Here is a 16,984-nt window from a genome sequence, read left to right on the forward strand (position 1 = left end):
GGAAGTTATTCATTAGTGGGTTTTAAAATTACACTAGGGATTGTTTTTGTCTATAATGCCTACATGAGTACTGTTTAATAGCATTTGAAAACAAAATACCCTGATGATGTCATCCCCAAATCACAGATAAGGTATTGCATTAACTTCTAAAGTAGCTGGAAGACAGTTTGAGGACAGAAGAGAGGGTCTGACAGATGTGGGGTCAAATTATAATAGTTTATGTGAGCTTAATAGAGATCGAAACAAAGTGATTGAAAGGCAGAAAGCCTTTTTATTTTCTTTAAGGATTTTCTGTTTTCCTTTCTTGTAATTATTGATTGCTCTAAAGCTTCAAAGAATAGAGAAATATAAGTAGGAGGACTTAAGCCTCACTTGCTAGCCCAGACATGTGCATGCTTTTTCTGTAAAAGGCCAGATAGTTCTTCAGGCCTTGCAGTACATATTGTCTTTGTCACAACTGATAACTCACTGTAGTACAGTGATTTGAAAACAGCCTTGGATAACACTTAAACAAATGGGCATAGTTGTGCTCCTGTAGAGCTTACTAATAAAAAACAGTTGGTAGGCCCACAGGCCTTAATTTGCTGACCCCTGTTCTAGATTATTGGCAGTTGGGTGTATTTTCTTTTATATTTTCCCCAAATTCATATTGTTCATAATATTCCTCAGGATTATTTTTCCTCTTAATGTATATTGTAGACATTATTTTGTCAATTTGGAAGCTTTTTTAAATTATATGATTGTATATTTTGATTCTTTAAGTTTTTCACTTCTTTAAATAGTGTAGTGAAATTCACTATTTCACAAGGAATATTTTCCATGTTTTTCTGCACTTTTGGAAAATGTTCATGGGCACATTATTAAGAGTGCTGGCTGGGCGCAGTAGCTCACACGTGTAATTCTACAAATTGCTTTGTGACCCTACATTTTGCCTGTTTTTTGTATATGTTCCATGTTTACCTGAATAGAATATTTATTATTCACTTACTGGATATAATGTTCCAGATAAGTTGGTCAGGTTAAGAAATATTCTATAGCTTTATATATTCTATATCTGATAGTAGGCTATGCTCTTAGGAGCATACAAATTTCGAATCTCAAAATACTAAATTTCTGTCTCTCTGGTTCACTTACCCTTTTATTAATTTAACAGATTTATCTTGTTATTTCTGTTTGCTTCTTCAAGTTTATTTTTCTCATACTAATAAAGGTTTATTAACTTTCTTTTAGCTTTTAAAAATTGTTCATGTTTTCAGAAATTATACTTTTGAATCTTTGTTGAGCCTTATATTGAAATCGTGTCACTTACAAGCATCATATACTTTAAAAAATTGATTTGGCAATAATTTTACCACTAAATGTTTACTTTCTGTGTATTTCTGATACGTTTAGGTTAAAATTTATCATCTCATTATTTATGTCCTTTATATTTGCCCCAAATCTTGTGTTTCTTTTTTTTTTTCCTTCTTTTGAGCTAAGTATTTGTTGCTGAATTTTTTCCCATTAGCTTGTTGGTTGTATATATATTTAAAAACCTTTACCTTTAGTGGTTACCTAGAGATTGTAGTATGAATATTACAATTAACATCTTTACATAAACAGATTCTTTTGCCAATCCATATACAATACAAGACACTTACAACACTAATTCAGTTGGTTTCTCTTACCTTGTATGCTGTGGTTATGTATTTTAAATTGCAATATTTTTGAATTCTAGAAGTTATACAATTATTGTAAATATTCAGTTTTTTTTTTTTTTTGGGGGTCAGAGTCTTGCTGTGTTGCCCAGGCTGGAGTGCAGTGGCACAATCTCAGCTCACTGCAACCTCTGCCTCCTGGGTTCAAGCGATTCTCCTGCCTCAGCCTCCGAGTAGCTGGGATTACAAGTGCTCACCACCAGGCCCACCTAATTTTTGTATTTTTAGTAGAGATGGGGTTTCATCATCTCCAAGCTGGTGCTGAACTCCTGACTTCGTGATTCACTCACTTCGGCCTCCCAAAGTGCTGGGATTACAGGTGTGAGCCACCGTGCCCAGCCAGTATTCTTTTAGATTTACCACGTTTGTCATTTTCATTGCTCCAATTTTTTTCCTGGACTTGCATCAATCTTATATTATTTTTCATCCTTGTAAAGAATGTTGGTTGGCTGGTGACAAATTCCCCCTATTTTATTTGTCATGAAATGTTCTTATTTTGCTTTTGGTGGTAAGGAAAAGTTTTCCTTAGATTTGTTGTTTGGGGACCTGTGAATTAAACAGACAAACACAGATTAGCAAGAAAAAAAGACATATATTTAGTCATAAATAAGTGTATCAGAATTCGGCCGGGTGCGGTGGCTTCCTTCAATAACAAAGGAGAATGGTCCAGAATATACCACTGTGAAAAAAAAAAAGAATCTTTTTCTGAACTTCCTTTATCCGTCGAAAAGGAGAGGTTCCCAAAAGAATTCAGTTTTCATCAATCCCTTCCCAAGGAGTTTTGCAACCAAGGAAGATTGACAATTATCAATAAAAAAGAGACGTTAGCACCAGGATAAGAAATTATCTAGACATTGTCACAAAACTATAATATCACTTAACTATTCTCCTCAGGGCCCACTTCTGTTTGCATAATCATTTACTTTCCCAAATGCGCCCTTCATTACCTCATTTTCCCCCTATTAAAATGTTATGTATATAAGCCCCAAATTCTAAGCCTCTCCTTGAGTCACAATTTTTTCTGAATTGTTTTATGATTATTATGTTTTGAAACAGAGTTTCACTCTGTCACCCAGGCTGGAGTGCAATGGCACAGTCTCGGCTCACTGCAACCTCTGCCTCCCATGTTCAAGCCATTCTTCTGCCTGAGCCTCCCGAGTAGCTGGGATTACAGGCACCCACCATCATGTCTGGCTAATTTTTGTACTTTTAGTAGAGGCAAGATTTCACCATGTTAGTGAGGCTGGTTTTGAAGAGGATAGAATTCTTACATAGTTGGTTTGTTTCTTTTGAGACAGGATCTCTCTCTGTTCTTCAGGCTTGAGTGCTGTAGTGTGATCGTAGCTCACTATAACTTGAAACTCATTGGCTCAAGTGAACCTTCTGCCTTAGGCTCCTGAGTAGCTGAGACCACAGGCATGTACTACCAGGCCTAGCTAATTTAAGAAATTTTTTTTGAGTAGAAGTGGAATCTCACTACATTTCCAAGGCTGGTCTTGAACTACTGGCCTCATGTGATTCTCCTTCTTGGGCCACCCGAGATGCTGGGATTATAGGTGTGAGCAACTGGCCTGGCCTTTTAGGTAGTATTTTAGTTGAGTGTTTTAAAGAGCCCATTGCATTCTTATATGGCTTCCATTAGGCTTATTGTTGCTCTTTTGAAGGCAAGAAGGTGTTCTTTTACTTGACCTCTCCCCTTGTCTGCTATTACGATTTTTTTCTTTGATAGTTTTACTATTGCATAACTAAGTGTGGTATCCTTAAAAACCCTGCTTGGGTTTTGTAGCGCTCTATCAACATATGGCTCAGTGTTTTTTCCCAGTTTTGAAAAATCTTGGCCATTATCTCTTCAAATATTGCTTTTTTCTAATTATGTTTCTACTCTTTCTTATACTACAGACACATTTATATTAGACCCTTTTACTGTGTCCTGTATGTCTCTTACTTATTTTGTTCAATTTTCATTCATTTTTCTTTTTTAAAATAAATTATTTTAGTCTTATTATATATATATATATGATTGTACTTTAGATTTTGGGGTACATGTGCAGATCATGCAGGATTGTTGCATACGTACATTCATGGCAATGTGGTTTGCTGCCTCCGTCCCCCTGTCACCTGTATCTGGCATTTCTCCCCATGTTATCCCTCCCCAACCTCCCCACCCTCCACTGTCCCTTCCCTAGTCCCCCCTAGAAGACCCAGTGTGTGATGCTCCCTCCCTATGTCCATGTGTTCTCATTGTTCAACACCTGCCTATGAGTGAGAACATGCGGTGTTTGATTTTCTGTTCTTGTGTCCGTTTGCTGAGAATGATGGTTTCCAGGTTCATCCGTGCCCCTACAAAGGACACGAACTCATTGTTTTTTATGGTTGCATAGTATTACACAGTCTATATTTGCCACATTTTTCTTGTCTGGTCTATCATCGATGGGTATTTGGGTTGGTTCCAGGTCTTTGCTATTGTAAATGGTACTGCAGTGAACATATGTGTGCATGTGTCTTTATCTTAGAATGATTTATAATCCTTTGGATATATACCCAGTAATGTAATGGCTGGGTCAAATGGAATTTCTATTTCTAGGTCCTTGAGGAATCGCCACACTGTCTTCCACAGTGGTTGAACTAATTTACACTCCCACTGACAGTGTAAAAGTGTTCCTATTTCTCCACATCCTCTCCAGCATGTGTTGTCGCTAGATTTTTTAATGAGTGCCATTCTAACTGTTGTGAGATGGTATCTCAATGTGGTTTTGATTTGCATTTCTCTAATGACCAGTGATGATGAGCATTTCTTCGTATGTTTGTTGGCCTCATATATGTTTTCTTTTGAAAAGTGTCTGTTAATGTCCTTCGCCCACTTTTGAATGGATTTGTTTGTTTTTTTTTCTTGTAAATCTGTTTTAGTTCTTTGTAGATTCTGGATGTTAGCCCTTTGTCAGATGGGTAGATTGCAAAAATTTCTTCCCATTCTGTTGGTTGCCAGTTCATTCTAATGATTGTTTCTTTTGCTGTACAGAAGCTCTGGAGTTTAGTTAGATCCCATTTGTCTATTTTGGCTTTTGTTGCCAATGCTTTTGGTGTTTTAGTCATGAAGCCCTTGCCTATGCCTGTGTTCTGATTGGTTTTGTCTAGGTTTTCTTCTAGGGTTTTTATGGTGTTAAGTTTTATGTTTAAGTCTTTAATCCATCTGGAGTTAATTTAAGTGTAAGGTGTCAGGAAGGGGTCCAGTTTCTGCTTTCTGCACATAGCTAGCCAGTTATCCTAACACCATTTATTAAACAGGGAATCCTTTCCCCATTGCTTGTTTTTGTCAGGTTTGTCAAAGATCAGATGGTTTTAGATGTGTGGCTTTGCCTTCGAGGCCTCTGTTCTGTTCATTGATCTATATCTCTGTTTTGGTACCAGTACCATGTGTTTTCATTACTGTAGCCTTGTAGGATAGTTTGAAGTCAGGTAGCACGATGCCTCCAGCTTTGTTCTTTTTGCTTAGGTTTGTCTTGGCTATGCGGGCTCTCTTTTGGCTACATATCAATTTTAAGGTGGTTTTTTCCAGTTCTGTGAAGAGGGTCACAGATAGTTTGATGGGGATAGCATTGAATATGTAAATTACTTTGGGCAGTATGGCCATTTTCACAATATCGATTCTTCCTAACCATGAGCATGGAATGTCTTTCCACCTGTTTGTGTTGTCTTATTTCCTTGAGCAGTGGTTCATAGTTCTCCTTGAAGAGGTCCTTTACATCCTTTGTTAGTTGTATTCCTAGGTATTTTATTCTCTTTGTAGCAACTGTGAATGGGAGTTCGCTCTTGATTTGGTTCTCTTTTAGTCTGTTATTGGTGTATAGGAATGCTTGTGATTTCTGCATATTGATTTTGTATCCTGAGACTTTGATGAAATTGCTTATCAGTTTCAGGAGATTTTGGGCTAAGATGATGGGGTCTTCTAAATATAAAATCATGTTGTCTGCAAATAGAGACAATTTGATATCCTCCTTTCCTAATTGAATACCCTTTATTTCTTTTTCTTGCCTGATTGCTCTGGCTAGAACTTCCAATACTATATTGAATAAGAGTGATGAGAGAGGGCATCCTTGTCTAGTGCTAGATTTCAAAGGGAATGCTTCCAGTTTTTGCCAATTCAGTATGATATTGGCTGTGGGTTTGTCGTAAATAGCTTTTATTATTTTGAGATATGTTCCATCAATACCTAGTTTATTGAGAGTTTTTAGTATAAATGTCGGTTGAAGTTTGTTGAAGGCCTTCTCTGCATCTATTCAGATGATCATGTGGTTTTTGTCTTCGATTCTGTTTATGTGGTGGATTACTTTTATAGACTTGCATTTGATGAACCAGCCTTGCATCCTCGGAATGAAGCCTACTTGATTGTGATGGATATGCTTTGTGATGTGCTGTTGCATTCGGTTTCCCAGTGTTTTATTGAAGATTTTTGCATCTGTTTTCATCATGGATATTGGCCAGAAGTTTTCCTTTTTTGTTGAGTCTCTGCCAGGTTTTGGTATCAGGATGATGTTGGTTTCATAAAATGATTTGGGAAGAATTCCTTCTTTTTGGATTGTTTGGAATAGTTTTAGAAGGAGTGGTACCAGCTCCTCTTTGTACATCTGGTAGAATTGAACTGTGAACCTATCTGGACCTGGACTTTTTTTGGTTGGTAGGCTACTAATTCATGCCTCAACTTCAGCCCTTGTTATTAGTGTATTTAGGGTTTCAACTTCTTCCTGGTTTAGTCTTGGGAGGGTGCAAGTATCCAGGAATTTCTCCATTTTTTCCAGGTTTACTGGTTTATGTGCATAGAGTTGTTCGTAGTAATCTCTGATGGTAGTTTGTATTTCTGTGGAATCTGTGGTGATATCCCCTTTATTGTTCTTTAGTGCATCTATTTGATTCTTCTCTCTTTTCTTTTTTATTAACAGGGCTAGTGGTCTATTTTGTTGATCTTTTCAAAAAACCAGCTTCTGGGTTTATTGATTTCTTTGAAGAGTTTTTTTGTGTCTCTATCTTCTTCAGTTCTGCTCTGATCTTAGTTATTTCTTGTCTTCTGCCAGCTTTTGAATTTTTTTTGATCTCGCTCCTCTAGCAAGATCTTTCAATTTTGATGATAGGGTGTCGATTTTAGATCTTTCCTTGCTTCTCATGTGGGAATTTATTGCTATAAATTTTCCTCTAGACACTGCTTTAGAATCTCTGTGTCTCAGAGATTCTGGTACATTGTGTATTCATTCTTACTGGTTTTGAAGAATATCTTTATTTCTGCCATCATTTCATTGTTTATCCAGTCAACATTCAAGAGCCAGTTGTTCAGTTCCCATGAAGTTGTGCATTTCTGAGTTAGTTTCTTAATCCTGAGTTCTAATTTAATTGCACTGTGATCTGAGAGACTGTTATGATTTCCATTATTTTGCATATGCTGAGGTATGATTTACTTCCAATTTTGTAGTCAATTTTAGAGTAGGTGCGATGTGATGTTGAGAAGAATGTATATTCTGTGTATTTGGGGTGGAGAGTTCTGTAGATGTCTATTAGGTTTGTTTGGTCCCGATCCGAGTTCAAGTCCTGGATATCCTTGTTAATTTTCTGTCTCGTTGATCTGTCTAATATTGACAGTGGAGTGTTAAAGTCTCCCACTATTAATTACTGTGCGGGATTCTAAGTCTCTTTGTAGGTCATTAAGAACTTGCATTATGTATCTGGGTGCCCCTGTATTGGGTGCATATATATTTAGGATTGTTAGCTCTTTTTGTTGCATTGGTCCTTTTACCATTATTTAATGCCCTTCTTTGTCTCTTTTGATCTTTGTTTGTTTAAAGTCTATTTTGTCAGAGACTAGGATTGCAACTCCTGCTTTTTTTTGCTCTCCATTTGCTTGGTCAATCTTTCTCTAGTCCTTTATTTTAAGCCTATGTGTGTCCTCGCATGCGAGATGGGTTTCCTGGATACAGCACACTGATGAGTTTTGGCTTTTTGTCCAATTTGCCAGTCTGTGTCTTTTGATTGGGGCATTTATTCCATTTACATTTAAAGTTAATATTGTTATGTGTGAATTTGATCCTGCCATTTTGATGCTAGCTGACTGTTTTGTCTGTTAGTTGATGCATTTTCTTTATTGTGTGGATGGTCTTTACTGTTTGGTTTGTTTTTGGAGTGGCTGGTGCTGGTTGTTCCTTTCTTTTTTTTTTTTTTGAGATGGAGTTTCACTCTTGTTACCCAGGATGGAGTGCAATGGCACGATCTCGGCTCACTGCAACCTCCGCCTCCTTAGTTCAGGCAATTCTCCTGCCTCAGCCTCCTGAGTAGCTGGGATTACAGGCATGCGCCACTGTGCCCAGCTAATTTTTTGTATTTTTAGTAGAGACGGGGTTTCACCATGTTGACCGGGATGGTCTTGATCTCTTGACCTCATGATCCACCCGCCTCGGCCTCCCAAAGTGCTGGGATTACAGGCGTGAGCCACCACACCCGGCCTAGTTGTTCCTTTCTATGTTTAGTGCTTCTTTCAGGAGCTCTTGTAAGGCAGGCCTGGTGATGATGAAATCTCTCAGCAATTGCTTGTTCATAAAGGATTTTATTTCTCCTTTGCTTATGAAGCTTATTGTGGCTGGATATGAAATTCTAGGTTGAAAGTTCTTTTCTTTAAGGATGTTGAATATTGGCCCCCACTCTCTTCTGGCTTGTAGGGTTTCTGCCGAGAGATCCACTGTAAGTCTGATGGGCTTCCCTTTGTGGGTAACCCGAACTTTCTCTCTGGCTGCTCTTAGCATTTTTTCCTTCATTTCAACCCTGGTGAATCTGACGATTATGTGCCTTGGGGTTGTTCTTCTTGAGGAATATCTTTGTGATGTTCTCTGTATTTCCTGGACTTGAATGTTGGTCTGACTTTCTAGGTTGGGGAAGTTCTCCTAGATAGTATCCTGAAGAGTGTTTTCCAGTTTAGATCCGTTCTCTCCATCACATTTAGGTATAGCTATCAAACGCAGATTAGGTCTTTTCTCATAATCCCATGTATCTTGGAGTCTTTGTTTATTTCTTTTCACTCTTTTTTCTCTAATCTTGCCTTCTCATTTTATTTCATTGAGTTGATCTTCAATCTCTGATATCCTTTCTTCTGCTTGGTTGATTCGGCTATTGAAACTTATGTGTGTTTCACAAAGTTCTCTTGTGTTTTTCAGCTGCATCATGGCATTTATATTCTTCTCTAAGCTGTTTATTCTCGTTAGTATTTCGTCTAACATTTTTTCAAGGTTCTTAGTTTCTTTGCATTGGGTTGGAACATGTTCTTTTAGCTCAGAGAAGTTTGTTATTACCCACCTTCTAAAGCCTGTTTCTGTCAGTTTATCAGACTCATTCTTTATCCAGCTTTGTTCCCTTGCTGGTGAAGAGTTGTGATCCCTTGAAGGAGGAGAGGCGTTTTGGTTTTTGGTGTTTTCATCCTTTTCACGCTGGTTTCTTCCCATATTTGTGGATTTATCTACCTGTGGACTTTGTAGTTGGTGGTTTTCAGATCAGGTCTCTGAGTGATGTACTTTTTGTTGATGTTGAAATTACTTCTTTCTTTTTTAGTTTTCCTTCTAACAGTGAGGCCCCTCTGCTGTAGGACTGCTGGAGGTCCACTCCATACCCTGGTTGCCTGGGGATCACCTGTGGAGGCTGCAGAACAGTAAGGGTTGCTGCTAGTTTCTTCTTCTGTTTTCTTCATCCCAGAAGGTTACCCACCAGATGTCACCTTTATGAGGTGTCTCTTTGGATATATAGGGGTCAGGGAGGTGCTTGAGGTGGCAATCTGTCCCTTATAGGAGGTTAAGTGCTGAGCTGTGAGCTCCGTTGTTTTGTTCAGAGCTTCTGGGCAGGTATGTTTAAGTCTGCTGCAGAGGAACTTATAACAGCTTTTTTTCCCAGGTGCTCTGTCCTGCGAAGGTGGGGTTTTATTTATAAGTTCATGACATGCTGCTGTCTTTTTTCAGAGATGCCCTGCCCAACAAGGTGGTAGTCTAGTCAGTCTGCCAGCAGAGGCCTGGCTGAGCTGCTGTGGCCTATGCCCAGCTGCTGTTTGTACTTCCTTGCAGTTTTGTTTACAGAGGTACAGTTAGAACTGCCTTAGTAATAGTGGACTGCCTCTATCATGGCGGACTGCCTCTGTCATGGCGGACTGCCTCCATCGTGGCGGACTGCCTGGGTAGCGGCTGATGCCCTTTCCCCCACTGAGCTGGACCGTCCTGGGTCCAGCTGTGCTTGGTGTGAACCTCTCAGTCTAGAGCGTTTCAGATTGCTCGTCTATGTAGGGGGTGGGACTTGATGAGCCAGATCACCTGGCTCCCTGTTTCAGCCACTTTTTTTTCAGTTGAATGGGTTGCTCTGTATCCCAGGCGTTCCAGGCACCTGTTGAAACGTCCGCCCAGATTTATGTGAGTTTTTGTGTGGACACCTGAATCGCTGGCCGAAATAGCCATGCTGGAAACTTGTGGTGCTTTTCAGCTTGGGAATCTCCTGGTCTGTGAGCAGTAAAAACTCGTTTGGAAATGCGGTGTTCACTCACCCTCTGCATTCTTCTCGCTAGTAACTGCACTCCAGAGCTGTTCCTGTTTGGCCGTCTTGAATCTCCTTTCATTCATTTTTCCTACTATATTTCAGTCTAGTTGTCACTGATCCATCTTTCAGTTAATTTTTTCTTTTTTGGCTAAGCTTAGTAACCCAGTAAATCTAGTTTTATATTTATTTATTTTGTTTTGTTCAGTACTTCTACAGTTTTCATTCTTTACTGGTATTCTCTATTGTTCAATTAGTTCTAAGCATACTAACTACATTTATTTTAATGTCCAGATGTGCACCAGTTTCTATTTAGTTTTCATTTTTTTCATGTTGTCCCTTCTGTCTGTTAGTTGGTGACTGAATGCTGAAAATTGTGTTTTAAAATTGCAAGGGTAAATTTCAGTCTCTGTGATACTATCTTCCTCTAGAAAGAACTTCCTTTTGGTTTCTAATTAGCAGTTAGACTAAGAGCTGATTGTATTAATTTAGGGTCTGAACTGATCCATTCATAGCTGGGTTTTTTTTTTTTTTTTTTTTTTTTTTTTTTTTTTTTTTTTAGTTCTTGTGAGAGTTTGCCCTTTTTTGTTTTCCTTCTCCTAGTTTTTAGCCCTCCTGAGGTTCTCTGAAAACCTGGGATTTTACCATGGCCCTCCTGCATTGGTATTTATGATTTTTTTTTCTCCTTACCTTGAAAGCTTTGCTTAGCTTTTTGGCTGTCAGTTAATCTACATACCAATCACCAAATGTTCTCTGAAGGTCTGTTTCAGTGTTTTGAGGCCAGCTGGCTGGTCTGTTTCTAGTTTTCTGGGGTTCACCCAGTTCCTGCTATAACTCTTGGGTAGTGTACCAGGACTTTTCCACCTTGAAAGACTGCAAACGTTAGTTTTTTTCTGTTTACCTTTGTGAGACTTATGACAGCTCTGTGTAGCTTCTCTTCTTGTGATCAGCAAATGCTTTAATCTAAAAAGTCACACTGAATGTCTTGTGTGCTTTCTTCTCTGTGATCATTAGTAGTTAGTTTTGGCTGCCTTGGTAACTTTCCAATGCATTTTAAAGATTAAAATGCAACTTTAATCCAGCACTTTTAGTTGCTTTTGTTAAATGGCTAGTCTGATGGAAGCCAATCTGCTGTTGTCAGAATGATAACTTTTTGCTGTTACATTCCTCGATCATTTAGTGTGAAATAATGGTACCTCATTGTATATGATGTCCAAAGAGAAGAGTAAGTATATTTTTCTGATAACATTCATTTCTTACAGGTTGCTTAGCCAGACAATGAAGGATCATCTAGTAAGAGTGGCAAATGAAGCTGAATTTATCCTGAGCAGGCAGAGAGCAGAAGATATTCACAGACATGCAGAATTTGAGGTAGGTTACACATGTGGTTGGTGTGAGGAACTTACGTTTTTTAATGATAGTCGTGGGAAATTGTCCAGCTAAAATGGCAGGTCCAAAGAAAGAAAAAATTTAATATTATCAAAAAATTAAAATTTAGGTTTATGGGAGAGTCATGGGGGTTCTGGGAAGATAGTACTGTCTCTTAAGCCCTCTTGTCTCAATTGCAGTTGAGCTACCAGAGAAGCTTGATAAGAGAAGCCTCTTGCTTGGCTGACCTAATTTTAATAATCAGAGCTGCGTCTTGGCTCTGATAGTTTTCCGATAAAGAAAACTGGTGAGTGAGTTGACCCTCTCTGTGCAAAACAGAGCTAGTTAGCCAGAAATGAAAATCTGTATGGCAAAGGTAAGATTGTCCAGGTTTCATGAGAGGAACTGAACACACAGGTGTGAAATTTCTCTACCCTTAGGGTTTGAGAGCATAATGGTATTTGTAGCTGAGAAAATGAGGAAGCATACACCTCTCTACTTGGATTCTCATAGGAGAGAACTAAGTAAAAACCCATCCCAGGACCTTTGCTTATCTCAATAGTTGTGCCTGAACATGTATAAGAAATACAAATTCCTAGAAGAAATTAATGGTCATGTAGCTATAGAAATGACCCACATTCACCTAAGCTGAACTAAACAATTTGACAAGCAGTACATTTGCTATAGAATTGGAAGAATATTAGAAAGCACTGTATAGCTTCTAACATACTAAGAACAGATAAAGTCGTATGTTGCTGACATTTTTTCTGGTATATTAGAAAAGATGAAAAACCTTCCAAGTGAATTTTATATAACCAGCAAATCTGAAAATTATTCTAGAAAAATAAAACTCTAGAAGACCAATTTCACTTAAGAATGTAAGTACAGAATTTAAACTATAACTTTGAATAATGTAATTCATCAATATAAAGAATTACATAGTATCGTGACTGAAAATTTTTACTGAAATTATAAAATGGTTTATTTTAGGATATCTACCTGTAAAATAAGTTATATCAACAAATTAAAAATAGAAAAAAAAGAAGATATCAGTACATATAGAAAACAAAGCATATCATGTTTTTAGCAGCCAGTCGTATTAAAACTTCGAGAAAAAGATTTATATAAGAAAACAATACAAATATGGCAAAGACTATTAAACATCATTTTAAATGGTTAAATTCATCTCTTTTAAAATCAGGAAATATAGGTGATACTTACTACACTGTTGTTAACATATTTTTTGATGTTCTTACAAGTGTAAGATATAGCTAATATAAATGCTAGAAAAGAAAGAAATAAGATTACTTTCAAATTTCTAATTCTGTGGTCTAGGAAAATCTAATTCCTGTGTCCTGAGGTGTACCTGGATCTTGAACATTTTTCTACCAGAATTAAATAGAGAATTTGTTGAGAGTATTAGGATTGTTAGATATGAGATAGTTATGCAAAAAATTAATAGATTTCTTTTGGCAGTAACCAGCTAAGAATGAAAATCAGAAATACAGTGTATTCACAGATATGACAAAAACAATATTTTGGGGCCAAATTCTGCAAGAAAAGTACACATACTCTTGAATGAAGCTACAAAATTTTATTAAAGAAAATACGATAAAATATAAACTAATTCCATGTTGGTTGGATGTCTATCTTGGGGCCTTGGAGTGTGTGTGTGTGTGTATGTGTGAGAAAATCAGACTTTTGTTTGAAATAACTTGAGACTTTCAGGAAAGTTTTAAGAATAAAGCAAGAACTCCTCCTTTTCACCATTCTCCCAGATCTAGTGATTGTTAAATTTTTACTACATTTGTTCTCTTTCTCTTTTTGCTTTGTTTTTGTGAATTTGAAAGTAAGTTAAAGTCAGGATTCCCTCGATTACCTTCTACCTTGAAATTTTTCAGTGGGAATTTCCTAAGCACATGTCTTAATCTGGTACAGTTATCAAAATCAGAAAATTAACATTGGCAGGAAGCTGTTACTTAATGTGACATTAGTTGTATTTTTTCCAGTTTTCCAACTGGAAAAAAGACTCCATAGGATCTTTTCAAGCCAAAGAGAGAAAATTTTATGTCACAAAAATACTTGTTTTTCTAAAGTTAATGTGTAAAGTCAATGCAGTATCCATTAGTTAAGCACACCATTAAAATAACAGTAGAGTTGATTTGGCATTTAAATATCCTTTATAACAAATTTAAGATGTGCAAATATTATATTTGGATATTTAAATATTCAGTTAATGTCGGAAAATAAATGCTTTTATGAGGTCCTAAAATTTGTGAAAAAGTCATGAAGATGTACTGAGTCTCTAGATATTAAAACACTACTATAAAGACAGCATATATTAAAAATTTTCCAGATGAAATCAGCAATAGGGAGGAAGATGACATGGTAGATACTTTAGAAACATATTTGGAAAATTGTAAAAGTAGAACTTGGGCATATGTTCGAATTTGGTAACCAAAATATAGGATATTTTGGAAGTAGAAATATAAAAGTAGACATCTATTACTATATATAACATTAAGTGGAGGAAAGATACCATCAGCAACTTGGAAAAACATAATATATATGACTGACAAATGATTAATATGTTCACTGTACTCGTGATTCTTTTATTTTTATTTTTTTTGAGAGGGAGTCTTGCTCTATTGCCCAGGCTGGAGTGCCGTGGTACGATCTAGGCTCACCACATCCTCAATTCAAGTGATTCTCCTGCCTCAGCCTCCTGAGTAGCTGGGACAACAGGCATGTGCCACCACACCTGGCTAATTTTTATATTTTTAACAGAGATGGGGGTTTCACTGTGTTGGCCAGGCTCTACTTGAACTCCTGACCTCAAGTGATCTGCCCACCTCAGCCTCCCAAAGTGCTGGGATTACAGGCTTGAGCCACCATGCTCAGCTGTACTCATAATTCTTGTAAGAAAAGCACCCAATAGACAGAAACTCAGATGATATGAATTAGAAATTGACAAAAGAACCTAAAGTGACCAGTAAACATATGAAAAGGATACTTATACAAATATCCAAGAAAATGTAAATTAAAGAAATGATGATTTATCAATTTTCCATTCTTAGATTGAGATAAAGTAAAAAGAATGATAATGTATTGCTGAAGGGAATAAGGGAGATGAAATGGGCAATGCTGTTCCTTTGTATTGCTAGCAGAATACACATTTTTGGTCTTATGGGAAAGCAATATGGTCATACCTCTTAAGATAATTACATTGACACCCATAAACATGCAAATGCCTATTTACCAAGTAATCCTAGTTTTGTGAATATATGTTAGGAATAAAAATAATATGTAAAGATGGGTACACATGGCTATTTGTTGCAGTATTGTATAAAAATTTAGCAAAATAAAAATTACAGAAAAAACAAGGAAATATTTCTTTAAAGGAAAATTATTTTCTGAAAGAATAGGAGGTTAATAAATTAAGAACAAATTAAGAGGTTGATGGCTTCAGTTTTTAAACATGAGTTTTGACATAGAATTCACCAAGTCATTTTAGTTAATTCTTTTCAGTGAAATCATGCTATTTTTTATTAATTCTTTTATTTTTAATATTTGTGAATATATTGTAGGTGTATATATTTATGTATTACATGAGATACTTTGGTACAGGCATGCAGGGCATAATACCTCATGAAATATTGGGTTTCCATCTCTTCAAGTATTTATTTTTTAGGTTACAAACAATCCAGATATACCCTTTTAGTTGTTTTAAAATGCACAATTAAATTATCATTGATTATTGTCTCCTGTTGTGCTATCAAATATTAGATCTTATTCATTCATTCTAATTTTTTTTTTTATACCTGTTGATCATCTCCACCTCCCTGTGATGTCCTTACTACCCTTCCTAGCCTCTGGTAACCATCCTTCTACTCTCTCTCTCCATGAGTTGAATTGTTTTGATTTTTTAGATCCCACAAATACGTGAGAACATGCACTGTTTGTCTTTCTGTGCATAGCTTATTTCACTTAACATAATGATCTCCATTTTCATTCATGTTGTTGCACATGAAAGGATCTCATTCCTTTTTATGGCTGAATAGTACCCTCTTGTGTGTAAGTACCACATTTTCTTTATCCATTCATCTTTTGCTGGACATATAGATTGCGTCCAAATCTTAGCCGTTGTAAACAGTGCTGCATCAAACATGGAAGTACAGATGTCTCTTAAATATACTGATTTCCAGCAATCCAGTGGGATTACTGAATCATATGGTAGCTCTATTTTAGTTTTCTGAGGGACCTCCAGACTGTTCTCCATAGTGGTTTTTACTAATTTACACTCTACCAATAGTAATGAGATTTCCTTTTTCTCCACATCCTCGACAGCACTTGTTATTACCTGACTTTTAGATACAAGCCATTTTAACTGGAGTGAGATGATATCTCATTGTAGTTTTGATTTGCATTTCTCTGGTGATCAGTGATGTTGTTTTGTTTTGTTTTTTTTTGTTGTTGTTTTTTGGAGACAGAGTCTTGCTCTGTCACCCAGGCTGAAGTGCAGTGATGTGATCTTGGCTCATTGCAATCTCCCACTGCCCTGGTTCAGGCGATTCTCATGGGTCAGCCACCCAAGTAGTTTGGATTACAGGTCTGTGCCACCACATCTGGCTAATTTTTGTATTTTTAGTAGAGATGAGGTTTCACCATGTTGGTCAGGCTGGTCTCGAACTCCTGACCTAAGGTGATCCACCTGCCTAGGCCTCCCAAAGTGCCGGGATTACAGGCATGAGCCACTGTGCCTCAAGTGATCTGCTTGTGTCAGCCTCCCAAAGTGCTGGGATTACAGGCATGAGTCACAGTGCCCGGTTCTTTAACATCTTTTCTTTCTTTCTTTTTCTTTTTTTGAGATGGAGCCTCACTCTCTCACCCACGCTGGAGTGCAGTGATGCGATCTTGGCTCACTGCAACCTCCACCTCCCTGGTTCAAGGAAGTCTCATGGCTCAGCCACCTGAGTACGAGTACAGCTGGGATTACAGGCCTGTGCCACCACACTCAGCTAATTTTTGTATTTCTAGTACAGATGGGATTTTGCCATGTTGGCCAGGCTGGTCTCAAACTCCTGGCCTCAAGTGATCTGCTCACCTCGGCTTCCCAAAGTTCTGGGATTACAGGCATGAGCCACAGTGCCCAGCCTGAACACCTTTTCATATGCCTGTTTGCCATTTATACATCTTATTTTGAGAAATGTCTATTCAAATCTTTTGTCCATTTTAAAATTGGATTATTAGTTTTTTTTTTTCCTATAGAGTTTTTGGGCTCCTTATATATTCTGGTTATTAATCCCTGGTCACATGGGTAGTTTGCAAATGCAAATATTTTCTCCCATTCTCTGGGTTGTCTCTTTACTTTGTTG

At 37.3% G+C, this 16,984-nt stretch overlaps 1 protein-coding gene across 3 annotated transcripts in view; it reads left to right on the plus strand.

Annotated features, from left to right (window-relative positions):
• LRBA (LPS responsive beige-like anchor protein) overlaps window positions 1-16,984 on the plus strand; it is a 742,045-nt gene that overhangs the window by 259,754 nt on the left and 465,307 nt on the right. For all 3 annotated transcript variants that reach the window (XM_064383828.1, XM_064383829.1, XM_064383830.1), the window contains exon 36: window positions 11,504-11,612. In XM_064383828.1, coding sequence (XP_064239898.1) covers window positions 11,504-11,612 — 109 coding nt within the window. The remainder of the gene's footprint in view (window positions 1-11,503; window positions 11,613-16,984) is intronic.

The sequence above is a fragment of the Aotus nancymaae genome, unplaced genomic scaffold (assembly GCF_030222135.1).
Source record: "Aotus nancymaae isolate 86718 unplaced genomic scaffold, 86718_ANA_hifiasm-v0.15.2.pri h1tg000033l, whole genome shotgun sequence".
Taxonomy (NCBI): domain Eukaryota; kingdom Metazoa; phylum Chordata; class Mammalia; order Primates; family Aotidae; genus Aotus; species Aotus nancymaae.